This window comes from Hyperoodon ampullatus (assembly GCF_949752795.1).
Source record: "Hyperoodon ampullatus genome assembly, chromosome: 14".
NCBI lineage: Eukaryota > Metazoa > Chordata > Mammalia > Artiodactyla > Ziphiidae > Hyperoodon > Hyperoodon ampullatus.
The window spans coordinates 67,095,718-67,118,883 of record NC_136927.1 but is presented as its reverse complement, the minus strand read 5'-3'; the positions used below and the strand labels follow the sequence as shown (position 1 = coordinate 67,118,883).

Genomic DNA, 23,166 nt, shown 5'->3' with positions numbered 1-23,166 from the left:
TGGATTTCTGTGCCTGAGGAAGACCCAGACATCTTAAAGAACTAAGCAAATGGGATCAGATCCCAACTCTAATACTAACTTACTAATGTCCGTAGGCAAGTCATTTAATTTTTCTTGGCCTTGGCTTCTTTGCTTGGAAATTAGAAGCCTAAGCTGGATCAGGGAAGGGAAATAGGGTTCCTGAGTGCCAACTCTAATTCACTGTCATGGCTGCAGATTACCATATTGGAAAAGCGTTGTGCAGCCAAGTTGGAGCTTAGTAGGGGAAGAACACTGAAATCAGTCAGCACTGTTTACACCAATCACAGGTTGGGGAGTGTAGGGGGGCTGACCTCTGTCTTCCCTGATCTGGCCTTCCTGAAGGTTCCTTTTAGCTTTGATAACCTGTGGCAAATCTAGGACTGAAGCACCTTCATAACCAGATGCAGTGAGTTTCTGCCTGCATATGGGTAAATGGACAGACGGGAGCTGTTGACTGACAGTGCTCCTAGACAGTCAGAAGAGCCACTGGGAGACATGCCTCAAGTAGAAGACACAAACTGTCACCTCAACAGGACAATTAGCTCATCCTCTCATCGATAAATTAAACTTCCCTATAAGAAAGAGACAACCCCTGGATCTGCTATTATATTAGACAGGCTATTTTAAAACAATTTGGGCAGGCAAATCAAGTGCTCTTAAAATGGGAATATGATTGATAGAGATTAAAGAGAAATTCCAAAAAATCAGTAACCTCCTTAAGTATTGTAAAGATACCGTACTTTACAAAATTTCAAAGTGAAAATCTATATATACATTGAATTGTATTTGAAATATGACAGGAGAGTTAAGATTTAAAGGATGTCTTCCACAAATTAATTCATTCAACTCTCACCTTTGAGAAGAGTGAAGGTGACCGTCTTCTCTGTGAAGCAATGACAACTCAACATCCACATACAGCATTTTTTACTTTTCAAAGCAGTGGATCTGCATTAACCTCACTTGTTGTATATGCCCAGTGTTGGATATGTACAGCAAACACCATTTTCAGATTTCACAGATGGAAATATTGAGATAGATGTCAAATGACTGTCACTGAGTTTCGGTTAGAGACTTGACTGGAACATGAGTTCCTAGTCCAAAACCCTTTTCTGTTAGTCCTTTCACTCTGACAAGGGATGGGCAGCAAAAATGGAATAATAACAGCACAATTTCCTGAGTCCTTACTGTCTGCCAGGCACTGTGCTCATAAGCACTTTCATGGACTTCTCATTTTTCCTTAAACCCCAAGAGGTAAGAATCATTACTATTTTCACTTTCAAATGAGAAACTGAGGCTTAGAAGAGTTGGAGAACTCTCCAAAGGTCACAGGCTCAGAGCTGAGTTAAGTGCTGGAGACAGGATAAAAACACACACAAGTCTGGCTCCAAGCCTGTGAGCACTTCCATAGTTCAAAGAAGGAAAGTCTTTGTTTTATAGACCTTTTCTGGTATTAGCATATGAGCATATGAGTTCTTTATGCTATATCTGGGAACTACTGCAAACCAGCAGCATTAAATGTAAGGTCATCTGGCTCCTTTGCCTGTCTTTTCCTTATAAATTGAAGAAACTTTAAAAAAAAAGAAAAAAGAGGGGGGTGGGAATCTATAGCTAGACCAGTAAATTCCACACGCAACTTGGGAGAGTTAAACCAAAAAAAAAAAAAAAAAAAAAAGACACTCTGAAAGGTTTTATTTTGTTCATTCCATAAGAGAGGGCTAGAATAAAAAAACTTAGATGGTAATTCAGTGAATAGCTCATTAAGTAGAACAGATTGCAATTCACAGCAGCATAAGCCTGTTTGGGGGCTGCTAAAATAAACGGCTTCGTCTCCTAAGACACACAAGGAGGTGGTACGTGTGGCATCAAGGTGCCATTTCTGCAGGGCTGTGTGTGTGTGTTCTAACCCTCCTCCAGCCACATCCTCACTTTAAATGTTAATCTGTCTTCGGGAGCACTACCAAATCACTACCTTTCCAGGTGTCTCTATCGCTCTCCGCAGGCAAGTCGCAAGCCTCCAAATGGGCGTGTGGATGCTACTCCTAATCTGCCCCTGACAGGCAGCGAGCTGCCCCTCGCTGAATCCCTCTTTTCTTAATAAGAGAGGACATGACTCAGAAACCCATTGGGGGTCACAGTTACTGTCTGTAGTCATGGGCAGGAATTGCCCCACCATTGAGAAAAGGCCAATTTCCTTTTTTCTTCCAAAGCAAAGGGAGAGATAGGTATGTGGAGTTGGGGGAGGCACAAGCAACAGCAAAACAGAATCTTCCTCCAAGAGCTTCTGAAATAGGGCAGACTGTTAGAGAAGGATCCTAGGACTGCAGGTCACTTTCAGCAGGGGAAACAGAGGCTGGAGAATTAGTAAAAGGGATTTTTTTTTTTTTTTTTTGCGAATATACAGCCAACTGATAGCAGCTCTAATAAGAACCCAAGGATATCAGGCCAGAGTTTGCCCAACAAAGGGAAAACTATGTGTTAGGCCAGCCTTAACACATGAGCATGTGCCAGGTTTTTACAAACAATCTCATTAATCTTCAAAATGACCCTCTAATAAAACTACCATGAAAACGAATATACATACACACACAGGGCAAGGCATTTCCCCAAAGAACAGAATTATGTGTGGCAGAGCTGGGATTTAGCCTTTGGCTGTACGACCCCTGGGTTCATGTTCCTTCTATGGTACCATGATGCCTCCATCACAGGTAGGATTTCTAAATTCACTAAAAATAAACAAACAACTAGACTACTAGACTATTCATCTGAATTTTCACAACATATAAGCCAGCCTTGAGAGAACCAGGGCTTCTGTGAAGTTGGGAGAGACTGTGGATCCCCCCTGAGAGAGGACAGAGAGGATGAGAAAAGCAAAACAGAGTGCTCAAGGCTACACTGCAAGGTAAGAGTCAGAGGCGGGGGGCCAGAACTCAGGCCCCCCAACTTCTCCAATGGTAGGAAGGATGACTGTGATCGGGAAAGGCGCGGGCAGGGAGGCAGGAGAGAGCGGGTGAAGGGGCATATGGCTAAATCTGCATCTAGGAAAGAGGCAAGCAGGACAGGGAAAAGCACCATAGCATCCCCTGCCCCACCACCTCTGGCTTCTACGGACTGTAAAATGTGTTCTGCCAAGTTCATAGACTGACAAGTTTGGGAACCACTGTTTCAAGAACAGCTGAGAGGAACTCTCAGCAGGACTCCATTTCTTTTAGGTTTGCCCAGGAGCTTCCAGCAGTTAGCAGAAGACTTGACAGCAGTCTCACACTTCCACTGTCTACACACCTACCAGTGCTTTACGATCACCAATCTCACTCATTCGTTCCTGCGCTTTACCCCCTTTGTACAAATCCTTAAATGAGTTTCAAATGCTAAGGAAATAGTCTAAGTCTGTTTCAGACATCACGGCCTGTGGATACTGTTTCATTACAAGGAGTCCCTCTTTCTCTTTCCAGGATAAAGCCTGGGATGATTCAACTGTGGCAAAATTTGCATGCAATTTGTAAGTCATTATGGTGCAAAGTATGTGGCGAGAACACTTTATTGAATAAACCTGCTGAGAATAATTTTCCTAGGAACTCAAAAAAGGAAAACCTTTCTTCAAGGCTCTCCTCCTTCTTTTAAAATCCCTGCCAGTATCTATATAATTATGTCTTACTTCTGACACTCAGAAGCCTGGCATTTCTGTACATTTAACCAACAGGAGCCAGAAGGAACCCATGAGAAGTCAGGATATCTTCCCAACAACAGGGGCCTTGGCATTTTCTGGGCTTCTTGCTGCTTGGGGAGTCAGGTGAAATCTGCTGAGACAAGCACCCTGGGTATTTATAGATCACAGAGAACTGCTGCTCACTAGAAGAGTCTTAAGAATTACATGCCCTTTAAAAGGTTAACCAGGAAGCCCAAGGGTATGTTCAGATACACTGTGGCCCTGAAGTCGCATGGACACTGAATATAACGTTAAAGCATTGGGCAACTGCCCAAGACGTGAAAGTCTTTCCTAGTTACAGATTGCTGTAGCTAATGTGATTTGAACTGAGTATGTATACAATTATCAGTTTGTCATGTAGACTCTTCTAAATAGGAGTATCTTTCTGTGTTTAATATAGCTACAGGTATGCCACAGAATTTACACAGTTGTAAAAAATATTTTTTTGATGATGGGGCTATTCAGAGAAAACAAAAATTAGGGTTAAAATGAGAGTTTAGATGTAATGTAGAAAACTCAGGACCCTCTATCTTCCTTAATACCCATGGACAAATATTAATTTTATCTCATGAGTAGTTGTCCTTCATTTACTGCATGTTATCACTATGTAGGTCCTAAGAATATGATGAACAAGAGATTAGAGTCGCACAGACAGAGAGTAAACAAACATATAAAATAATTACAGGTTACGAAGAAGCACTGGCATGGGGACACTACTTTACATATGGGTGTCACTGAAAAGCTCTCTGAGGGGGTGACATTTAGGCTGAGACCTGAAAGTAGAAGGAGGCACCAGCATGAGAAGAGGCAGGACAAGGGGAGAAGCAAATGCAAAGGCTATACAGCTGGAAGTTAACGCACAGCAGCAGGAGAGGGAGTGGGAGAAGTAGAGGGGACTCAGATCACACAAAATCTTGCAGTATTAGGGGAGGAAGAAAATCATGTGTGCAGAGAGGTGGTGGTAGAAACAGTGCTCACAGAGAAAAGAAAACTAAAGGTTCTCTGGCCACCTCTACAGGCCAGGACCTGTGGAAGCAGCTTTCACGTGTGTTATAGCTGTGTCACCAAATTCCTAAATATGTAATTCCTCACAGACCCACAGGTTGGGACGTATACCTTAAAAACAAAACACCAGAAAGGAAGAGAATAAAGCTGGGAAAGTTAGGCTATTTGTCCGCAGTTGGAGAACCAGAAGAAGCCTGGCTCTAAAGCCCATGCTCCCCCCTCACACCTTCTGCCCTGGAATATAACTTATCACTCGCCCCAAAACTTAACTTGGCTTCCCACTGCCCCTCCTTTGCCCCTGTTCCTCTCTAGTCTGGAAATGCCTTATATGTCTCCTCCTTTTAAGGTTCACCTTGAATTCTGCCTCATCCACAACACTGTTAGCGTTGACTCGAGGTGCAGATGGCTTCCCTCCTGCTCCTTGGATTCTTCCAGCCCTCAGCAGCAGCAGCAGTACCCCTGGGGCCCATTCTTCTTTTGACACTTCCACCTGTGCTCACCCCCAGCCAGTGCCTAGCTTAGTGCCTTGCACAGAGCAGGTGCCTGAGAAACATCTGCCAACTGACTGGATTCTTTTCAGTGAATCTTGGTCAACTGCAAACCATGGACACTTGCACCGTGCCCATGGGAATCTGAAGTTTGCAGGGAAGATGGTGGCTCCGAGACACTAAAAATGTCAATACTTGATCCCCCTTCTCTTGGTCAATACCTGACCCTGTTATTTAAGGTGTTTTTTTGTTGCAGACTTGGCAGAGTATATGAGATATTTATTCATTATGGATATGACAGTCAATGTTATCAAATGCCTGAGAAAAAAGTATTCAATTCAGGTCAACAAATATTTGCTGAATTCCCAGTAGGTGTAGGACATTCAAGTTTAACAGGGTGGGGTGAGGCAAGAGATCGTTTAAGAGAGACTTAAGAGAGTAGGCTGCATGAAGGAGAGACGAAAAGAGGTGGTTTGTTCCAGGTCACTTCATACCTGTGAGGCGGCTTCATCTGGCAGGATGAGCCTGAGTGCTGGCAGACAGCGCTGCTCACAAACACGTCCCCCGCCACCTCCCCGCCACGACTCTCCCAGCAACACTGAGGCTGCTGAGCACTAATAGCCTTGGAATGTTTGCCAGTGCCCAGCAAAACAGCCTTGGCATCAAGGAGACAGGTGTTTGTCAGGGAATGGCAGGGCCCTGCGCCTGTGGCACACAGAAGCACCGTGAGCGCTGGCGAGAGTGGCTGCAGCCATTACTCTCCGTCAGTGCTAATCAATTTCACACCCTCTTCAATGTTGATAATAGATAATCTTGTGGGAAGCAGCCCAAGTTTCCTTTTTTTCTTTTTTTTTTAAACATCTTTATTGGAGTATAATTGCTTTACAATGGTGTGTTAGTTTCTGCTTTATAGCAAAGTGAATCAGTTATACATATACATATGTTCCCGTATCTCTTCCCTCTTGCATCTCCCTCCCTCTCACCCTCCCTATCCCACCCCTCCAGGCGGTCACAAAGCACCAAGCTGATCTCCCTGTGCTATGTGGCTGCTTCCCACTAGCTATCTATTTTACGTTTGGTAGTGTATATATGTCCATGCCACTCTCTCACTTTGTCACAGCTTACCCTTCCCCCTCCCCATATCCTCAAGTCCATTCTCTAGTAGGTCTGCGTCTTTATTCCCGTCTTACCCCTAGGTTCTTCGTGACCTTTTTTTTTTTTTTTTCCCTTAGATTCCTGCTCCCTGATGCCCAACAGCTTACTCTGGTCTCTCTCAAAAAACAAAACAAAAGAAAACAACACCCTCCCCGCAAAAAAAAAAAAACCAAAAACCAAAGTCTATTCCAGGTTCGCCTCAGATGAAGCATCTGATGGTGCCAATGCCCTGGTCTGCTAGGACAACTCCTTCTGGGTTACCTGGTAAGGAGGATGATCTTAGGAAAAGGACTGCCTGGCATACTTAAAAGTTACATGGGAATTCCAAAGGAAGCTAGGAAAATCTAACAACAGCAGTAGCTTTTACTTATTGAGAAAAGTAAATACATAGTTTATGCTTAGTCTTCATGATAGCACTGAAAGGGAGGTGTTATGGCCATTTTACAGATGAGAAAATCACAGCTCGGAGAGGTCAACTCATTTGTCCAAGGCCTCAGAGCTAGGAAGCAGCAGAGCTCAAATTCAAATCCAGGCTTATCTGACCCCCCACCTCATGCACACCTTTCTACTAGGCTGCTGCTGCCACTCCATGAAGAAGTCGCTGATCAACCTCTCATTGTGCTTTTAGCCCATTTCATTTTCAAAAAATGGCAGTTACCGAAGTATGCTCACCTGAATCTGAGGGAAAACGTTAAGTTGGAGGGGATTTGAGAGACTGCCTTTGCTGATGCCACGTTATGGCTAAGAATCTGGGGCTACACAAGGCGCAGTGACAAGGTGTGGCGAGGCAGTGATTTTGAGGTGGGTGCCCGCACTAAAAAGCTAGTCCTCGGACTCCCAGGTGCTCCTTCAACCAGCCCTGAAAATCTCGTTCAGCAGATAACTTGGGGAATTCCGTCAGAGCAGGAGTTCTAATTGTCCCATGGCTGTTTCCCTACAAAAGTCTAGGGAAAGTTCAATTTGTTTCTAATTATCATTCAGTCAAAGATGAAGAATATATACTTTGGCACTTTAACAATCACTAAGTGTCGACCATGTACAAGTTACTGTGAATGGAAGAAAAGAGGGAAGAGGAAAGTTTAATCAAAGAATAAAATAAAGGGGGTGAGGTGTGTAGAATCAAAGGACTGTGTGTGGAACATGCTGGTATCTGAAGTCCAGCCTCAGAATTCAGAGTCTCTGCCATTTACCCTGTAATAGTATCACCACATTAAAGAAGAAAGTCCCAGTCAATCAATTCAATCAATCAACAAACATCTGAAGACTTACTAGGTTTAGAGAGCACAGGGAAATCACAAGAATGATTCATATGGTTACCTATCTACTGGTATTCATAAATGAAGGTACAGTTTGTGAAAGGGAATGGGTGGCTTCCCCATGGTGTCTAGAAGGGCACAGACAACAAGGTCACTGTTTCCCCCAAGCTCTAGTCTCTCACCCTGGCCTGAGGCACAACTTGAGGGAAGATGCTAGTGTAATTCCCAATGTACACAGCTCTGCCTCATGGCTGGCCTGCCCCAGCACAGATGGGAGGGGTGCTGAAACAGGCTCTCCCACCAGTGAGGCTCAAAAGCCTCCAGTGTGTCTTTAAGGCAAGAAGAGTGAAAAGAAAATAGAGTGATATAGCAAATCCAGATCATGAAGAAAATGGGCTCTACTACAGACTTTGAAAAAAGCAAAAAAAGGATCATTGTGCAACATGACCATAGACTGAGGGTACTTCCCTGGTGGTGCAGTGGTTAAGAATCTGCCTGCCAACGCAGGGGACATGGGTTCGATCCCTGGTCTGGGAAGATCCCACATGCCGTGGAGCAACTAAGCCCGTGCACCACAACTACTGAGCCTGTGCTCTAGAGCCCACGAGCCACAACTACTGAGCCTGTGTGCCACAACTACTGAAGCCCGAGCGCCCTAGAGCCCACGTGCTGCAACTACTGAAGCCCGTGCTCCTCCACAAGAGAAGCCACCGCAATGAGAAGCCTGCACACCACAACGAAGAGTAGCCCCTGCTCGCTGCAACTAAAGAAAGCCCACACGCAGCAACAAAGACCCAACGCAGCCAAAAACAAAGAGAATACAAATCAGACATTAACCAATATGAAAACCTGCTCTTATTAAAGGGACAGATGAGAAAGCTACAGAGGACAGAGACAGCAGAGAACAAAACAGAAGCAGATGAAAAATACAGGAGGTAGGATAACACCCTAGGTTAAGTATGGCTTGTCAAGAAAAAACATCTAGCAGGTTTCATCTCCCTCAGCAACCACCACATCAGACAATGCGGCTCAGTCACTCTGACCCGGTGTGCAGGCCGTGCTGCAGAGCTTTGAGCTCCCTTCTCTAGGTCTCCAGGTTTCATCTACAAATGCGGGAACTGGATTCAATGACCTCACAGTTTCCTTCCAGTGCCTCCCTATGACTACAGAAGCCAGCAAGTGTGTGTGCCGAGACACACTCTGCCACTGTGGTACCAAGTCACAGCACTGTGCTTTGGTCAGATTTTCGAAGAGAAGCTCTTGTCAAGGGTACTTGTGCTACCACCCAGACTCCCAGGTCAGACCAGGGTCAACTGTACACATCCATACTCTTCAGGGACTTCACTCCTGTTAAAAGAGCAGTTATAACCGCTGGCGGACTGTCATCTGCCCAGCTCTTACGACATGTTAGGTGGCACACAAAGGCAGATGGCACCTTTGCCCTTGCCTGTCCTGTGGGGAGATACGAGGTGCACAAGGGACTCAATGGAGTGCAAGTCAATAGCTGGCAAAAGACAGGCAGGGATACGTACGTGCTTTTCCCCTTCAATCTTCTTGTCAGCCACCTGCATTGCATCCAGATATTTAAAATGCAATTCCATCAGCCTGTCAACCTGAAAGAGAGATACTTCACAGGCATGAGTGAGAAAGGAAGAGAATACTAAGGCAAGAGGACACTGGAGCTCCTATTCGTCTTACTGTCACTCCCCACAAAGGGAGAGCCACTCTACCACTTCTCACTCTGGATACGAGCTTTGCTGCGGAACACATCAGGAATGGATCAAACGAATCGGGCAGAACAAAGCAAACACTTGGCATGGATGCAGTTTGAACACAGGCCATTCCCGAAGGGCACTAGGCATTCCCAGCCCTTCTAGGACTCCCCTGAATTCACATTGTTAAAAACAAACAAATTAAAAATTCAAGTCCCTTCTTGCAAAGAGAAGAAGCATGAAGTTACATACTTCATATTCACTTAGAACTATATAGAAATTTCTTTTTTCAAACTGAAACCTTTCATGTTCAGATTCTGCCCCAGAGCTGATCTTTTTTTTAAAAAGGTCTAAGTAAAATCTCTTTAGTTGCTTTTCAGTCAGAAGAGAGTGCAAGAAAAACTCCTTCACAACTTAAAAAAAGTCCCTGACTTTTGCTTAGCAATAACCTAAAAATCAGTTTCAAACTTAGCAAAAGTCATGCTTCAAACATGGCCTGAGGAATACTGAGTGGGTTTGAAAGTTTCATTTTTTCCCTAAGACTTCCAAAAGATTGAAGGAACACTGTGAAGCCAGCCTAAACTTCTAACCTCTCTTTTTACTGGGTTGGCACCACTATGGTTCTTGGCAGCCCTGGTACCAGCCCAGGAGCTGGTATCGATTAATAGTAGATGTTGCTTCAACACAGCATCAGACAGTCAGGAAGACTGTGCCCAAACCTTCCCTGGTTAACAATGATGACCCTAAGATCGTATAAATTTCAGTTTGCAAAGTATTCGCATATCCACTATTTCCTTAAACATTAGAAAAACCTGATAAGGCAGGCAGGGAAGATAGAGAGCAACCCTAATTTTAAAGATGAGGGAGCTGACGCACAGACATTAGATAATGTCACCAGGGTGACATGATTGCTAAGATGTTCTGTGTCCTAACCCAATGGCCTCTTCTTCTTTTTTTTTTTTTTGCAAACAACAATTGCATTTATTTGTATTACTTACATGGTAACAAATGGTTTCACTGCATATTAAGAATTTTTAAAGCACTGACCTGATCTTTTCCTCCTCATCTTAATGATCCATAATGGTACACTGTTGCGTACAGAAATGGTTTCAAAATATTTGGGGTCAAGGGCAATGCATTAGGAGATGAAAGGCAGAATAACCAGAAAAACCTTTGAGATCCAAACCAATGGAGCCCAGATGCTGGAGAAGATATTTTAGGGCAGGAACACTTAACCCAGCACTCCTCAGATCGCATCAGGGAGATAGTGATTCTATTCCCGCTGGTCCCAGTCCCATCTTTACAGTCTAACAAGCACCCACCTTCTCACTGTCATTTTCAGTGAATTTATTCAGAAGCCGGGTCCGCTGCTGCCCTCTCAGGTTCCGCAGAAGGGAAGCCAGGATTGAACAGACATGCTCTGGGTTGGGAAGGAGAAAAGAGAACATGTTGTGATCAGAGCAGTAATTACTACCTCTCTTCAAGCCTGGTCTGGTTCTATTGAAGGAGGAATAAGTAGGTCTTCCCTGACTGCTGCTATTGATTAATAAGATAAGAACCTAAATTGTGTCAATGGAAAATTGAACTGATTTTCACATATGGTGCAAGAAACATATTCAAAAGGGATTATATCCCCAAGGACAACTTGAGCAAGTGAATCAAAACTAAGTTAGAATTTCTGTTCTGCCTATAACTGAGTTTTATTGTCCTCAACAGAACCTCAAACTAATTCCCCCATTTACAGAAATAACCTGTAAATAGAGTATGAATACTAACCATGAGGTGAGCACATAATGAACAAATAAGACATGTTCTACCATATTCTCAAATTACCTAATAACTTTCCCAGGTAAATATCTGAGAATTAAATAAGAAATATGAAAGGGTCCCAGTGCTATCACTTACATTCTGGTGCACCTAAAATCCCTACCCCAAGTTTAAAGACAGCAGGACAGTAAGGACTTCAAAAGGATAACAATGTTTTTTCAGTCCACATAACCTATAGGCTTCTATTATGAGATGCTATTCTTCTAGCCAGGGAAGAAGAGGGTAATTGAAGGGTATATTATAGGCTTCAGCTGTAAAGAGGTTCTTTTCTTTAAAAAGAATTTTTAAAAACCAAGGATAATGACGTTGAAAAGGAGATGGCAGAGTAAAGTTTGTTTTGAAATAAAATGCTTCACAGTGTGGGCAACAAATATTCTGTTTGAAAACTGACTGAACATCTTCATATGCCAAAGTTTGAGTTCTCAAAAAGTCACTTTCCTCACTTATATCAGAGAAGCATTCCTCACTACTTCATTTTCCCAATCTCTTAATGCTAGAGTTATTCAGTCTTCAGACTTCTATTTCTACCTCCTACACCTTCTTCTATCTACTTTCACCTCCCTGGGGATCTCATCTAGTCCCACAGCTTTAAAGACCATTTACGTGCTGACAACTCCCAAACTTGTGTCTATAGGCCAGTCCTGTTTTCTGAACACAGGCTCATGAATTCACCTACTTGCTCTCTCCACTTGGCTGTCTAACAGGTCCTTTAAACTGAACATGGTTTCGGAACCAAGCTCCTGACCTCCCTCCTCAGGCCTGTCCCCAGTTTGTTCCACTGAGTTAACGGCAACCAGGTCCTCCAGTTTCTCAAGCCAAAAACAGTAGCGATATCCTTGATTCTCTTCTTTCTCACACGTCCCACAGAAACCTTGTCAGCTGTAGTTTCAAATTACACCCAGGACTCCATGTCTTCTTACTGCTATTCCCACTGCCATTACGCTGGTCCACAGCACCATCACCTCTTGCTTGGAATACTCAGCAGCCTGCTTGTGGGGCTCTCTGTTTCCACCCTTGCCCGCTTTGGCCTGATCTCCATAGAGCAGTCAGAATGATCCTTTAGGTTAAAACCTAAGTCAGATCCTATCATTCTTCTGTGTAAAACCCTCTAATGGCTCCCCACTCACTCAGACTAAATGCCGTTTCTAACGTCAGACAGGCTTCTGCCCTGGGGCCTCTGTACTTACTGTTTTCCTTGCCTGAGATGCTCCTCACCAGACTATCTGCATGGCTCAATCTTCAAATCTAGTTTTACTCAATTGTCATCTTCTCAATGAGGCTTTTCCTTGACCATTCTATTTAAAAATGCATTGCTCCAACACCACCGATTTCCAAGTCTTAACTGCTTTATTTTTCTCTTCAGCATGCATTATCTTCTAAAACACTGTATAATTAATTATCTGTTTTGTTCACTGCCACCCTTCAATTAGAATATAAGCTCCTTGAAGGAAGGGATTTTAGTCTGCTTTGTTCATTGGTATATCCCTGGTCCCACAACAATGTCTAGCACATAGTAGGTGCTTTAGAAATACCTGCTGAATAAATGGGAAGAAAGCAGGCTCTCAATACAAGTTTTTGGTGGTGCTGGTGGTGGAACCAGACAAACAAATCATTCTTGAACTCTGGGTATTTTTCAAATGCCTTTGAATAGCTTTCACCTTTTGTATATAGTGCCTATCCCAAGTTCAGAGTAATAGCACCCTTGCATTGGTAATATGCTCTCAAATCATCAATTACAAAACGGTCCTTAAAGATATTTTGCATTTGGGAGTAAATGGATGACTTTTTCTTAGGGAGCCATCAGTTTGAATAAAATATCTGTAGTGAGTAGATTCACTTTTTCTTTTTTCTTTTTTCTTTTTTTTGCGGTACGCAGGCCTCTCACTGTTGTGGCCTCTCCCGTTGCGGAGCACAGGCTCCAGACGTGCAGGCTCAGCGGCCATGGCTCACGGGCCCAGCAGCTCCGCGGCATGTGGGATCTTCCCGGACCGGGGCATGAACCCGTGTCCCCTGCATCGGCAGGCAGACTCTCAACCACTGCATCACCAGGGAAGCCCAGCAGATTCACTTTTTTAAGTATAAATTTTTTCTTAAAATATGCTGTGGAGAGAGGTATTATACCTTCTCAAGACCCCAAGTTCACCCCAATATCTTTCTTCTAACTTCCGATGTAAAGCTGGGATTGAGCTGGTATAAGCTCCACCTTGAAAAAAAGGAAGGGGCACGGAACAGGAGTAGGGTGAGATGAGGGTAGAAAGTGGAGAGTGGACAGAATAGGACCTGTCTTCACAGGAAGGCAAAAAACATCATGAACCTAGGGTAAGGAACCAAGACAGCTCAGCTCAGGGTGACAAAGTATAATAAGAAGGGACGTCTTTGGAGGCTCACATCAGGCAAAAACAACAAAAAAACAAGCTTCTGCGTATGTCAAGGAGAGAAGATTAGAGGAAGGAAGAGTGGGGGACGTAATCAGTTCTGCAATCTTGGGCCAAGCAACTGGATGTGGCTCTGATCTCTTCAAGTTGGTGAACAGATGTGGGACAGGCCATAAAAAATGCAGTGAATTTTAACAAGTTTAGTTTTGAAACTTTGAAATTACTCAGCATGACAACTGGTAACAACCTCCATGTATATATATGACAATCTGACAACCATAGAGGAAGAAAAAAAAAAAAATCAGCCAGAGAGTTCTCATAGATTATCTAGGCCAAATCTCTTATTGTACCTATAGAAAAATCGAGGCCCAGAGAGAAGTGACTTGTCCACACAGCTAATTGGTGAAAGAGGTAGAACCCAAATTTCAGATTACTCACTCAATCATTCACTGACCACTTACCTCTGTGCCTGGCAAGCACTTGGTTATCAGGGCCTCCAAACAACATAGTATCCCTAACCTTAAGGAGCTCTGTATTTAGTGGGGAAAACAAAACAATAATTACAGGGCAGTGTGACAAGTTCCATCACTGAGGTAGGCAGAGGGGATCTGGGGAGCACAGACAAGGTATAGCTGACCTAGAGGAATTCCCACTGGAGGTAACAAACAACTGAAAATCTTAAAACAAAACAAAACTAAAAAGCCATGGCTGACAACTAGATAGAAAAGATAGAGCACCCCAGGCAGAAGGAACAATATATGCAAAGGCCGGTTTGGATGGCGTATCACATACACATGGGGGAGGAGAGGCCAGTCAGGTGGGGAAAGGCTGGAGAAAAAAGTGACAAGGATGCACCAATGAATTTTAAGCTGTAGACAGATAAGACTAGATATGAGTTTAGACCAGTCCTTGGCTGCTAGAGTCCTTTGAGAGATCAAGATAATGTTTCTCTTTCCTGATAAATTTTTTGTGTTTTTTACCTGAGTTACCTCTTTGCCTTGGCTGTTAAGAAGCTCAAAGGTGAGTCCATGCTCAACCACAGGAGTCAATTTCTTTTACTACTTTATTATTGACTCTTTCCATCCTCCACCAATGGATTTTAAAATAAAAGGAATGGATGCATATGGTAAAAACCAAACTATACAAAAAGGTATGAATGCCTCAACAAATATTTATTGAGCACATACTAATATTTTTCTTTTCCCATACTCCTCTCACTACCCCGTTCATCTCTCTCAAAGGACAAAAAACTACTAGTATCTTGTGTACATTTACAGGAGGGGAAAAAAAATACATACATACACACATGTATGTATATATACATACATGTGTGTAAATATACACACACATATATTCTCTACTATATTTTTCTATACCAGCACATACTTTTTTTTTAATGGCTGTCAGGAATTCCACTGAACTTATTTATCATAGTTTAACTAATGCCCCAGTCATGGATATTAGGTGGGTTCCAGTTTTGGGTTGTTTGTTGTTTTTGCTATTAGAAACAATGCTGCAATGAACGTCCATGTACATGTATTCTGGCACGTATACCTTTATTTCTGGCATGGATACACTTTTGCACATATATTCTTTTTTTTTTTTTTTTTTTTTGCTTTATCACAAATTTAATCAGTTATATGTATACATATGTTCCCATATCCCCTCCCTTTTGCGTCTCCCTCCCACCCTCCCTATCCCACCCCTCCAGGCGGTCACAAAGCACCGAGCTGATCTCCCTGTGCTATGCGGCTGCTTCCCACTAGCTATCTACCTTACGTTTGGTAGTGTATATATGTCCATGCCGCTCTTTCACTTTGTCACAGCTTACCCTTCCCCCTCCCCATATCCTCAAGTCCATTCTCTAGTAGGTCTGTGTCTTTATTCCTGTCTTACCCCTATGTTCTTCATGACCTTTTTTTTTCTTAAATTCCATATATATGTGTCAGCATACAGTATTTGTCTTTCTCTTTCTGACTTACTTCACTCTGTATGACAGACTCTAGGTCCATCCACCTCATTACAAATAGTTCAATTTCATTTCTTTTTATGGCTGAGTAATATTCCATTGTATGTATGTGCCACATCTTCTTTACCCATTCATCCGATGATGGACACTTAGGTTGTTTCCATCTCCGGGCTATTGTAAATAGGGCTGCTATGAACATTTTGGTACATGTCTCTTTTTGAATTATGGTTTTCTCAGGGTATATGCCCAGTAGTGGGATTGCAGGGTCATATGGTAGTTCTATTTGTAGTTTTTTAAGGAACCTCCATACCGTTCTCCATAGTGGCTGTACCAATTCACATTCCCACCAGCAGTGCAAGAGTGTTCCCTTTTTTCCACACCCTCTCCAGCATTTATTGTTTCTAGATTTTTTGATGATGGCCATTCTGACTGGTTGCACATATATTCTTATGGCAAATTCCTAGAAGTGGAAGTGGTGAGTCAAAAAAAAAAACATATAAAATGTTGAAAGATATTGACAAATTATCTTCCAAGAAGGTTGTACTGATTAACTTCTACTCTCAGTATGTGTATGTGTGTGTGTCTATGTGTTTTGTACATACAAAAAGCTTTGATGATTACCTTTTATATGTGGGAAGCATGTAATTTAGTAGGAAAAGCTTACATTTTGGAGTCAGACAACGTAGGTTCAAATCTAAGCTCCTACCACTTGCTCAAGGGCATGACCTTAAGTAAGTTAATTAACCAGAATGTGCTGGGAAATACCTACATGCACATACACATATATCATACATACACACTGAGAGTGGAAGTATAATTTTACATACATAGTGAAAAAGAATATCTGTTTTCCCATATCCTCACTCAGATTGGATATTATCCAACTTAGAAATTATGACAACCTTGTAGGTGAAAAATGGGATCTTCTTTCGATTAGCATGTTTTTATTTTTATTATGAATAAGGTCAAACACCTTTTCTGATGTTTACTGACCATTTGTATTGCTCTCTGTGTGAACTGCCCGGCCTTATCCTTTGCCCATTTTGATTTCTATGAGCTCTTTGTAAATTAAGAATATTACCCTTTTGTCTTCTACACTGCAGATATTTCCCCCAGTTTGACATCTGTCTTTTGACAAATTCTTACTCAAAGCTAAGATTTAGTATCACCATATTGTTTTGCTGTAAGTTGCTTCAAATTCCGGTATGAAAGTAAGTAGGGTACAATAATAACTGTCACCAATTTATTGTGTATCAGTAACAGTAGGCTTGAGTCTGTAAACAATTTTCTCATTGAATCTTCACTACTAAGCTATGCAAAAGGTACAATTCTCATTTCTGATTTAGTATGCAGAATCCAAGTGTCAGAGAGGTTAATCAATTTACTTAGTAGGTCATGTCCTTGAGAGAGTGGTGGGAACTTAGATTTGAACCCGTGTTGTCTGGCTCCAAAATGGAAGCCTTTCCTACTAGGTTACATGCTCCCACATATAAAAGGTAACCATCAAAGCTTTTAAAGAAGAAACTTTTATGATAAAAGAGATCAGAAAGTAAACCATGCAAAGCCTGAAAATGTGCTTCATGGGGGGGCTCACTGTGTCCAAAAGACAGGCACTATGTAAATGTGGATTAACAAAAAAGTCAATAGTTTTAACAAGAGGAAAGTGAAGCGAAAGGCCACATGGAGGTAAGACATGAATAACACCCTTCTTTTCTCTTTTACTGAATTACTCTTTCCAGAAGCAATTTCTAGCGGAGTCCAAATAAAGAAGTGACTTTGAGTTCTGGGCAGTTCCACAAATACTAAACCAAAACTTCTCAATAATTCTCCCATTTAATCTTCCTGATTAAGATGGATGAGGAGTTGCAAGAGAATGTTCTTTTTTTGTGTGTGTGGGGGGGTCCACACTGTGCGGCTTGCGCAATCTTAGTTCCCCGACCAGGGATTGAACCCAGGCCCTGGCAGTGAGAGCGCAGAGTCCTAACCACTGGACCGCCAGGGAATTCCCAAGAGAATGTTCTTTATATACCTCAACAAGATGGGATGTGGGGTGCTGGTGGCACAGAGAGAGTGTCAGGAGCTGTAATTTTCAAAGAGGAAAATATAATATAGAGGAGAATCATTTTTTCTGGAACTAGATCATATTAGCATGTATTTCCACAGCTCATCCCAGCCTGGAACAGGAGATACCTTGATCAACTGCAGTGGTATACTAAGAACAAATGACATATACCTATTAGTTTGGGATTTTAAGTAAAGGACAGGTTGTCAAAGGCAGACCTGAATCTGCCTATGTTCTTTGCATCTCTCTCTCTGGGTGCTGTGGCTGGTCGTAGGTCACTGGTGCCTGCCAGATAGGAAAACACTTCATTCACCCTAAGTTTTGCGCATACACGTGAGTGCAAACACACACACACACACACACACACACACACACACGCTTTCATTAGCCACTAATAAATGTAACTTCCCTAGGAACAGATTTCAGCCCAAGGTGGTGTCAATTTCTCATGCACCAAGGAGATGGGGAGAGCTGCTGGCGCAGAGCGCAGGGGAGATAACAGGTTTATCTGCTGGCCAACACCGCTCAGCTGCTCTGTCATTTCGACAGGATAAAATGGAGGTGAAGGATGGCTATGGAGCTGTCAGTATAGACAGGGTGGATGTGGTGGCCCCACTGCAGAGAACAACCTCTAAGGCAGGACCCAGGAAGAGCAGAACATACGCACGCACGTGCACACACATTAAAGGAATCCACAAAGCGCAGGGAGGGGAAGGTCACGCAAATCTACACTTTGAAGTCACTAGGTAAGGAGGCAGGGGTCTTGGTGGAGAATTAGAGAGCCAGTATTGAAACTGTGTGCCAGTGTGAGTCCCTGCCTGCTGGGTGCCTTGCTCAACAGTCAGACAACTGACTGCCTCAGACACTAATTAGTGAAACTGCCTAGAGGAGTGGTTCTGGCCCATTCTTCCCCCAGCTCAAATCCCTTCAGGGCCTCTCAAGAGTGATTAGCAATGGGTTAGACCCCCCCGGATATATGCAAGGGGGGCTAAAAGTTTGACTCTCTAGGGTCAATCAGAATTCTGTAATTTTCAGAGCTGAAAGGAGAATTAGAAATCTTTGGTTCAACTCCTCTGGGATTTCGAGTATAGAAACAAGAGCCCTGATAAAGGATGTGATTTGCTGCTTCCAGTCAAAAGTACCTTTCTAGGTCACTGAAGTCTAGATCTGCAATTTGTCCCCCCCTTCTTATTTTTTCCTTCTTAAAATCATGACAAACACTTCTGAGAATCTGATGAACCCTTATGCACGCTATTCCCTCCCGTATATATAGATACAAATGCCACATTTCCATGAAGTTTCAGAGTGTTCCCATCTCTTAGGGATGGCTCTTGGGTTAAGGACCCAAGATCTAGTATACCCAGATCAGAGGTCTTTCCAGAATGGCACAACCAGACTGCGGCGATCACTCTAACCAGCCTCCTGCAGTATGTGCCACTTTCGTAAAGAATGAGATGGAAGTGCATTTCCCATCCTCATTCTTAAAAAAGTATAGTCTAAATCCCAATAGGCTAACGTCACCTCTCTCTGTGAGGAGAGTTATTCATCCAGACGGGCCTATAAACAACTAGGCCTATCAGTGTCCTACTGCTGAGAGGTACACTGAGAGGACTAACTCCAGGGACCTCCTCCAGAAACGCCAAGTGAATTAATTAATTATGTGGGGCTTCAGGATCAGACTTGGATTCAAATCTTGCCTCTGACACTCACTAGCTGGTTAAACTAAACCACTGGCATACTGTTTAATCTCTGAGCCTCAGTTCTCTTAATTTGTAAAATGCGGCTGTCCCTTCTATCTATTAAATCCATTGTATCAAATGAGATATGTACACAGTAGGCACTCAACAGACATTAGTTTGAGAATCTGCTGCATTGAAAAAGAGCATCACAAGAGATTCTCTCACTGAGGCACCTGCCAGAGATCGCCACCTCACTCCTTCCGTACTGCATCCTGATCACATGTTGGCAACTGAACATGTTTCAGTCGGCCTGGGCTATTCTAACTCGCCCCTGCTGAGAAAAATAGGAACTTAGATGGCTTGACTTTCTCAGCTGGTAGGGCTATTTTCTACAACTCGAGATTTGTTCTAACTCTAAAATGGAACAAGGCCAAATTCACTCAGACTCTTTAATCCCACAATAAATTAAAATAAAGACCTTATGTGTGGTTGCCTATAAAGCCAAATAATACAAGATTCTGGGAGACCTGCAAACAGCCCTGAGGTGGGCAGTGGCTATTTATCAGTAAGCTGAAGGACACAGCACATCTAAGCAGAGATGGTCCTTGCCTTTTGATCTTGTTGCAAGAACTGAAAACATAACACATGATCTGCAGAGGAAATGAAAAAGACACTCTCCTTTATGAGTTTTATAACCACAGGACAAGTAATTACAGGGCACAAAGTGGTACATACACCAGCCATTCCTTTACTCAAACTTCTGAGTACCTACTGTGTGCCAGGCAATGTGCTAAGTACTGGGACTGTAGAGATGAAAGAAGATGGTCCACTCTAGAGAAGCTCATCCTCATCATCTTATGAGCAAGGCTGGAGGTGTTACACTGGCAAGTAAATGTCTGTGAGCTCACAACCCCAAGTTTTCTATGGCAAAGCTGGTAGACAGAAGCTAGACTTTTGGGTTCTAGGAGCACATTTAATTCTTGAAGCACAAATTTGGACCACATTCTCGAATCCTGGGACAAATGGACTACTATTTATATTAGCAAGTCTCCCAAGGTGAGGACTGGGGTGGAGGTAGGGAACAGAGGGAAGGAGGTGACAAGGTGCACAGTAATAATCCCCAAATGTGACTTCTTCATCCTTCTGTGCCTCTGGATTTCAGAGGTGTCCCACTTGCATCTCTGTTGGGAGTTTTGGTCCCATGAGGCAGGGGAAGATTATATTTACCAGAAAGGAAAAGGAGGCATTAACCAGCTGAGCTGGGCCACAGGACTATCTTTGGGACCGGAACTGACACTGATTTATTCATTTATTCATAAGATAGAATCCTACAACATATAAGATACAGTGTTTGGGGACTGAGACAATCAGACAATCCTGCCCTCTAGGTGACTGAGGTATATATACTACGTCTAAAATTACTTGACAGAACGTGATAGTGAATGGGAAAGGGGCAGAAACTACTAATGAGTCAAATACTCTTCCAGTGAGGATATCTGGGGAGGCTGGTAGGCAAGATGGCACTTGAGCGGAGCCTTGAAGAACAGAAGCAGGCAAGAGAAGAGCCTCGGCAGGAGAAGGGGCAATGGGAACAACAGTACTCCAAACAGATGGACAAGCATGAAGCAAAGGCATTAAGTTGAAATGTACAGGGTGCAGGCAAAGAACTGGGAGGAGATCAGCATGGTGGGAGGCAAAGGGGACAAAAGGTGATTAGGTTGGAAAGGTGGGGAGGGGTGCAGATGATGGATAAATGTACATGCTGGACTATGGAAAGTGGACCCTAACCAACACCCCAACGGCCTGGCATTTAAATACTGGCCCAGCATGGCTCATTGGGGAATGAATTCAGGGCTGATCTGCCCACCCAGCTTCAGAGCCTGCACCTCCTTCCAGCAGCCCAAATGGTTAAGAAAGATATGGGTCAGCCAGAGTTCTATTCTTAGGACGGAAATGGTCCCTGTACTTCAACCAGCAGTGCCATGTCATGGCAAGATCTTGCAGGGCCACTTTAAAATTCAAGGCCATGCTGAAGAGCTGCCTTTGTTTAAGTCCATTAGCTCTTTTGTTTTAATGGGATCACACAGAAGTGATCTTCCCTCATTTCTAAAATGAAAGCCATCTCTGTTTTATTGCTGAACCTTGCTGCCCACCTCCCCCTGAGCTCCCCCAGATGGAGAGACATCCTGCTTTCTGGTAAGACTCTAGATGCAAACAGGATGTTTAAAATACCTTAATTAGATCGATCTTGACTTCAGCACTGGTGTGTTGGAATACAGATTAATCTGTTCCATGCCTGGCACTGGCAGCTGAAGCAGCAGGAGGCCCTGTCAAATCAAGCCATAACATCACACTGCTCTGCCTTTATTATTATTTTTTCCTTTTTTACATTTCATTATAATGGACATCTGCCTACCAGGGGATGTGGTAACCCAAGAAGAGTCATGCATGTGCACTCAGCCACTCCAGTTGAATATTGATGCAAGTCAAATCAAACACTCTTTTCAAGACAGATGGATCTGTGTTAAGCATCTATATATAGTCCCTTTTAACACGTACACAAAATACATATATTCCTATTCTTCACAAACATTTACTGAATCCTGGCAGGCGCTGGGCTAGAGACTGGGACATAAAGAGGCAAAATTTATTGTAAACCTATTATGTGCCTATGTGTGCTCTGCATGTATTACTTTATTTAATTCTCACAACAATCCTTTGAACCATGTTTATTATCCTCCCCATTTTACAGATAAGAGACTAGAGACTCAGCTAGGAAAAGAAATTTGCCTCCCAGGGTTTCACAGCTAATTAGGAAGTAACCTCATTAGTTCCACTATAATAAAACTTGATTATTTTCCTCAAGAGTTAAAAAATACCCAATAAGCATATTAAAAAGGCATTCAGCCTCAGTAGTAATACAAATAAAACATGAGATAGTTTCATTTGATAAAGTTTTCAAAATACCTGATGCCTGGAAGGCTGTGGGGAGCTCCCGTAAGCTCTCCTACACTGCTGGCCCTATAAGTACTGATGACACAGTACTGAAACCGCCCTTGCTATGTGAATCTCCCCGACAGATGGTAAGCTCCTCCAAGGCAGGGTCCATCTTTTTCACTGACACAGCTCAGTGTCTAGCCTTGTGCCAGAGATTCAACTAATACTGAATTTGACATCCTAACTAAACAGCATGGTAAGCCAGATGTGAACTTGGAATATAAATGATGAGACTCCTGAAGGCCATTTTTCCAAAAAGTAGTTTTTAATATGTTTGTTGTTTGCAATTTTGAATGCATTTTCCATCGAAACAGGCCCACTGAAATCCATTTAACCTGAAATACAGCCAAAATTAATTCAGTATTCTCATTTTTTGTTACGGTGAGATTCTACATAGTGTCTAAGCATCTACTGGGTACAAAGCAATATGACAGGTGTTGCTTTTAAAAAATTTAGTTCCACTTTCCCATGGGATTTCTTTCCTTCCTTTCAGAGTTCCAGTAGCACTATGGATTTAAGAAAGTGTTTAAGTGCTAGCTTAAGTAATTTACGGATTTGAATCTGTGGGAAAATGGGCCTTACAGCAAGAAAGGGATATGTATGCCCAAGAAATGCTTCTTTCTGCTACACAATTATTCTCCAAGGACTCAGAGTGAAAAAAAACAAAAACAAAAACAAAAACAGAGGGATGTGGCATCTAATTCTCCCAACTCAGGGCTTGAGCTGAAAGCATGAAGTTCCCTAAAAGTCTAATGTTCATATATCAGGGAAGGCCCATATCTTAGATGGGCTGAAGGAGAGGTCCATGAAACTCTAAGTGTCTGCCACGTGCATACGCAACTGTCTCCTTGGAAAATGATTCCAATCTGTAGTTTTCTATGGCTCCTACAAGGTGCTTTGTCAGTGAAACCAACCCT

The 23,166-nt window shown here is 42.8% G+C and overlaps 1 protein-coding gene across 1 annotated transcript in view; it reads right to left on the bottom strand.

Annotated features, from left to right (window-relative positions):
• The window catches only part of CTNNBL1 (catenin beta like 1), a 158,965-nt gene that overhangs the window by 16,606 nt on the left and 119,193 nt on the right, over window positions 1-23,166 (bottom strand). Inside the window, exons 12-13 of the mRNA XM_079718581.1 lie at window positions 10,663-10,760; window positions 9,161-9,241 (exon numbers count right to left, since the gene is read on the bottom strand). Of these exons, the coding sequence (XP_079574707.1) occupies window positions 9,161-9,241; window positions 10,663-10,760 (179 nt within the window). The remainder of the gene's footprint in view (window positions 1-9,160; window positions 9,242-10,662; window positions 10,761-23,166) is intronic.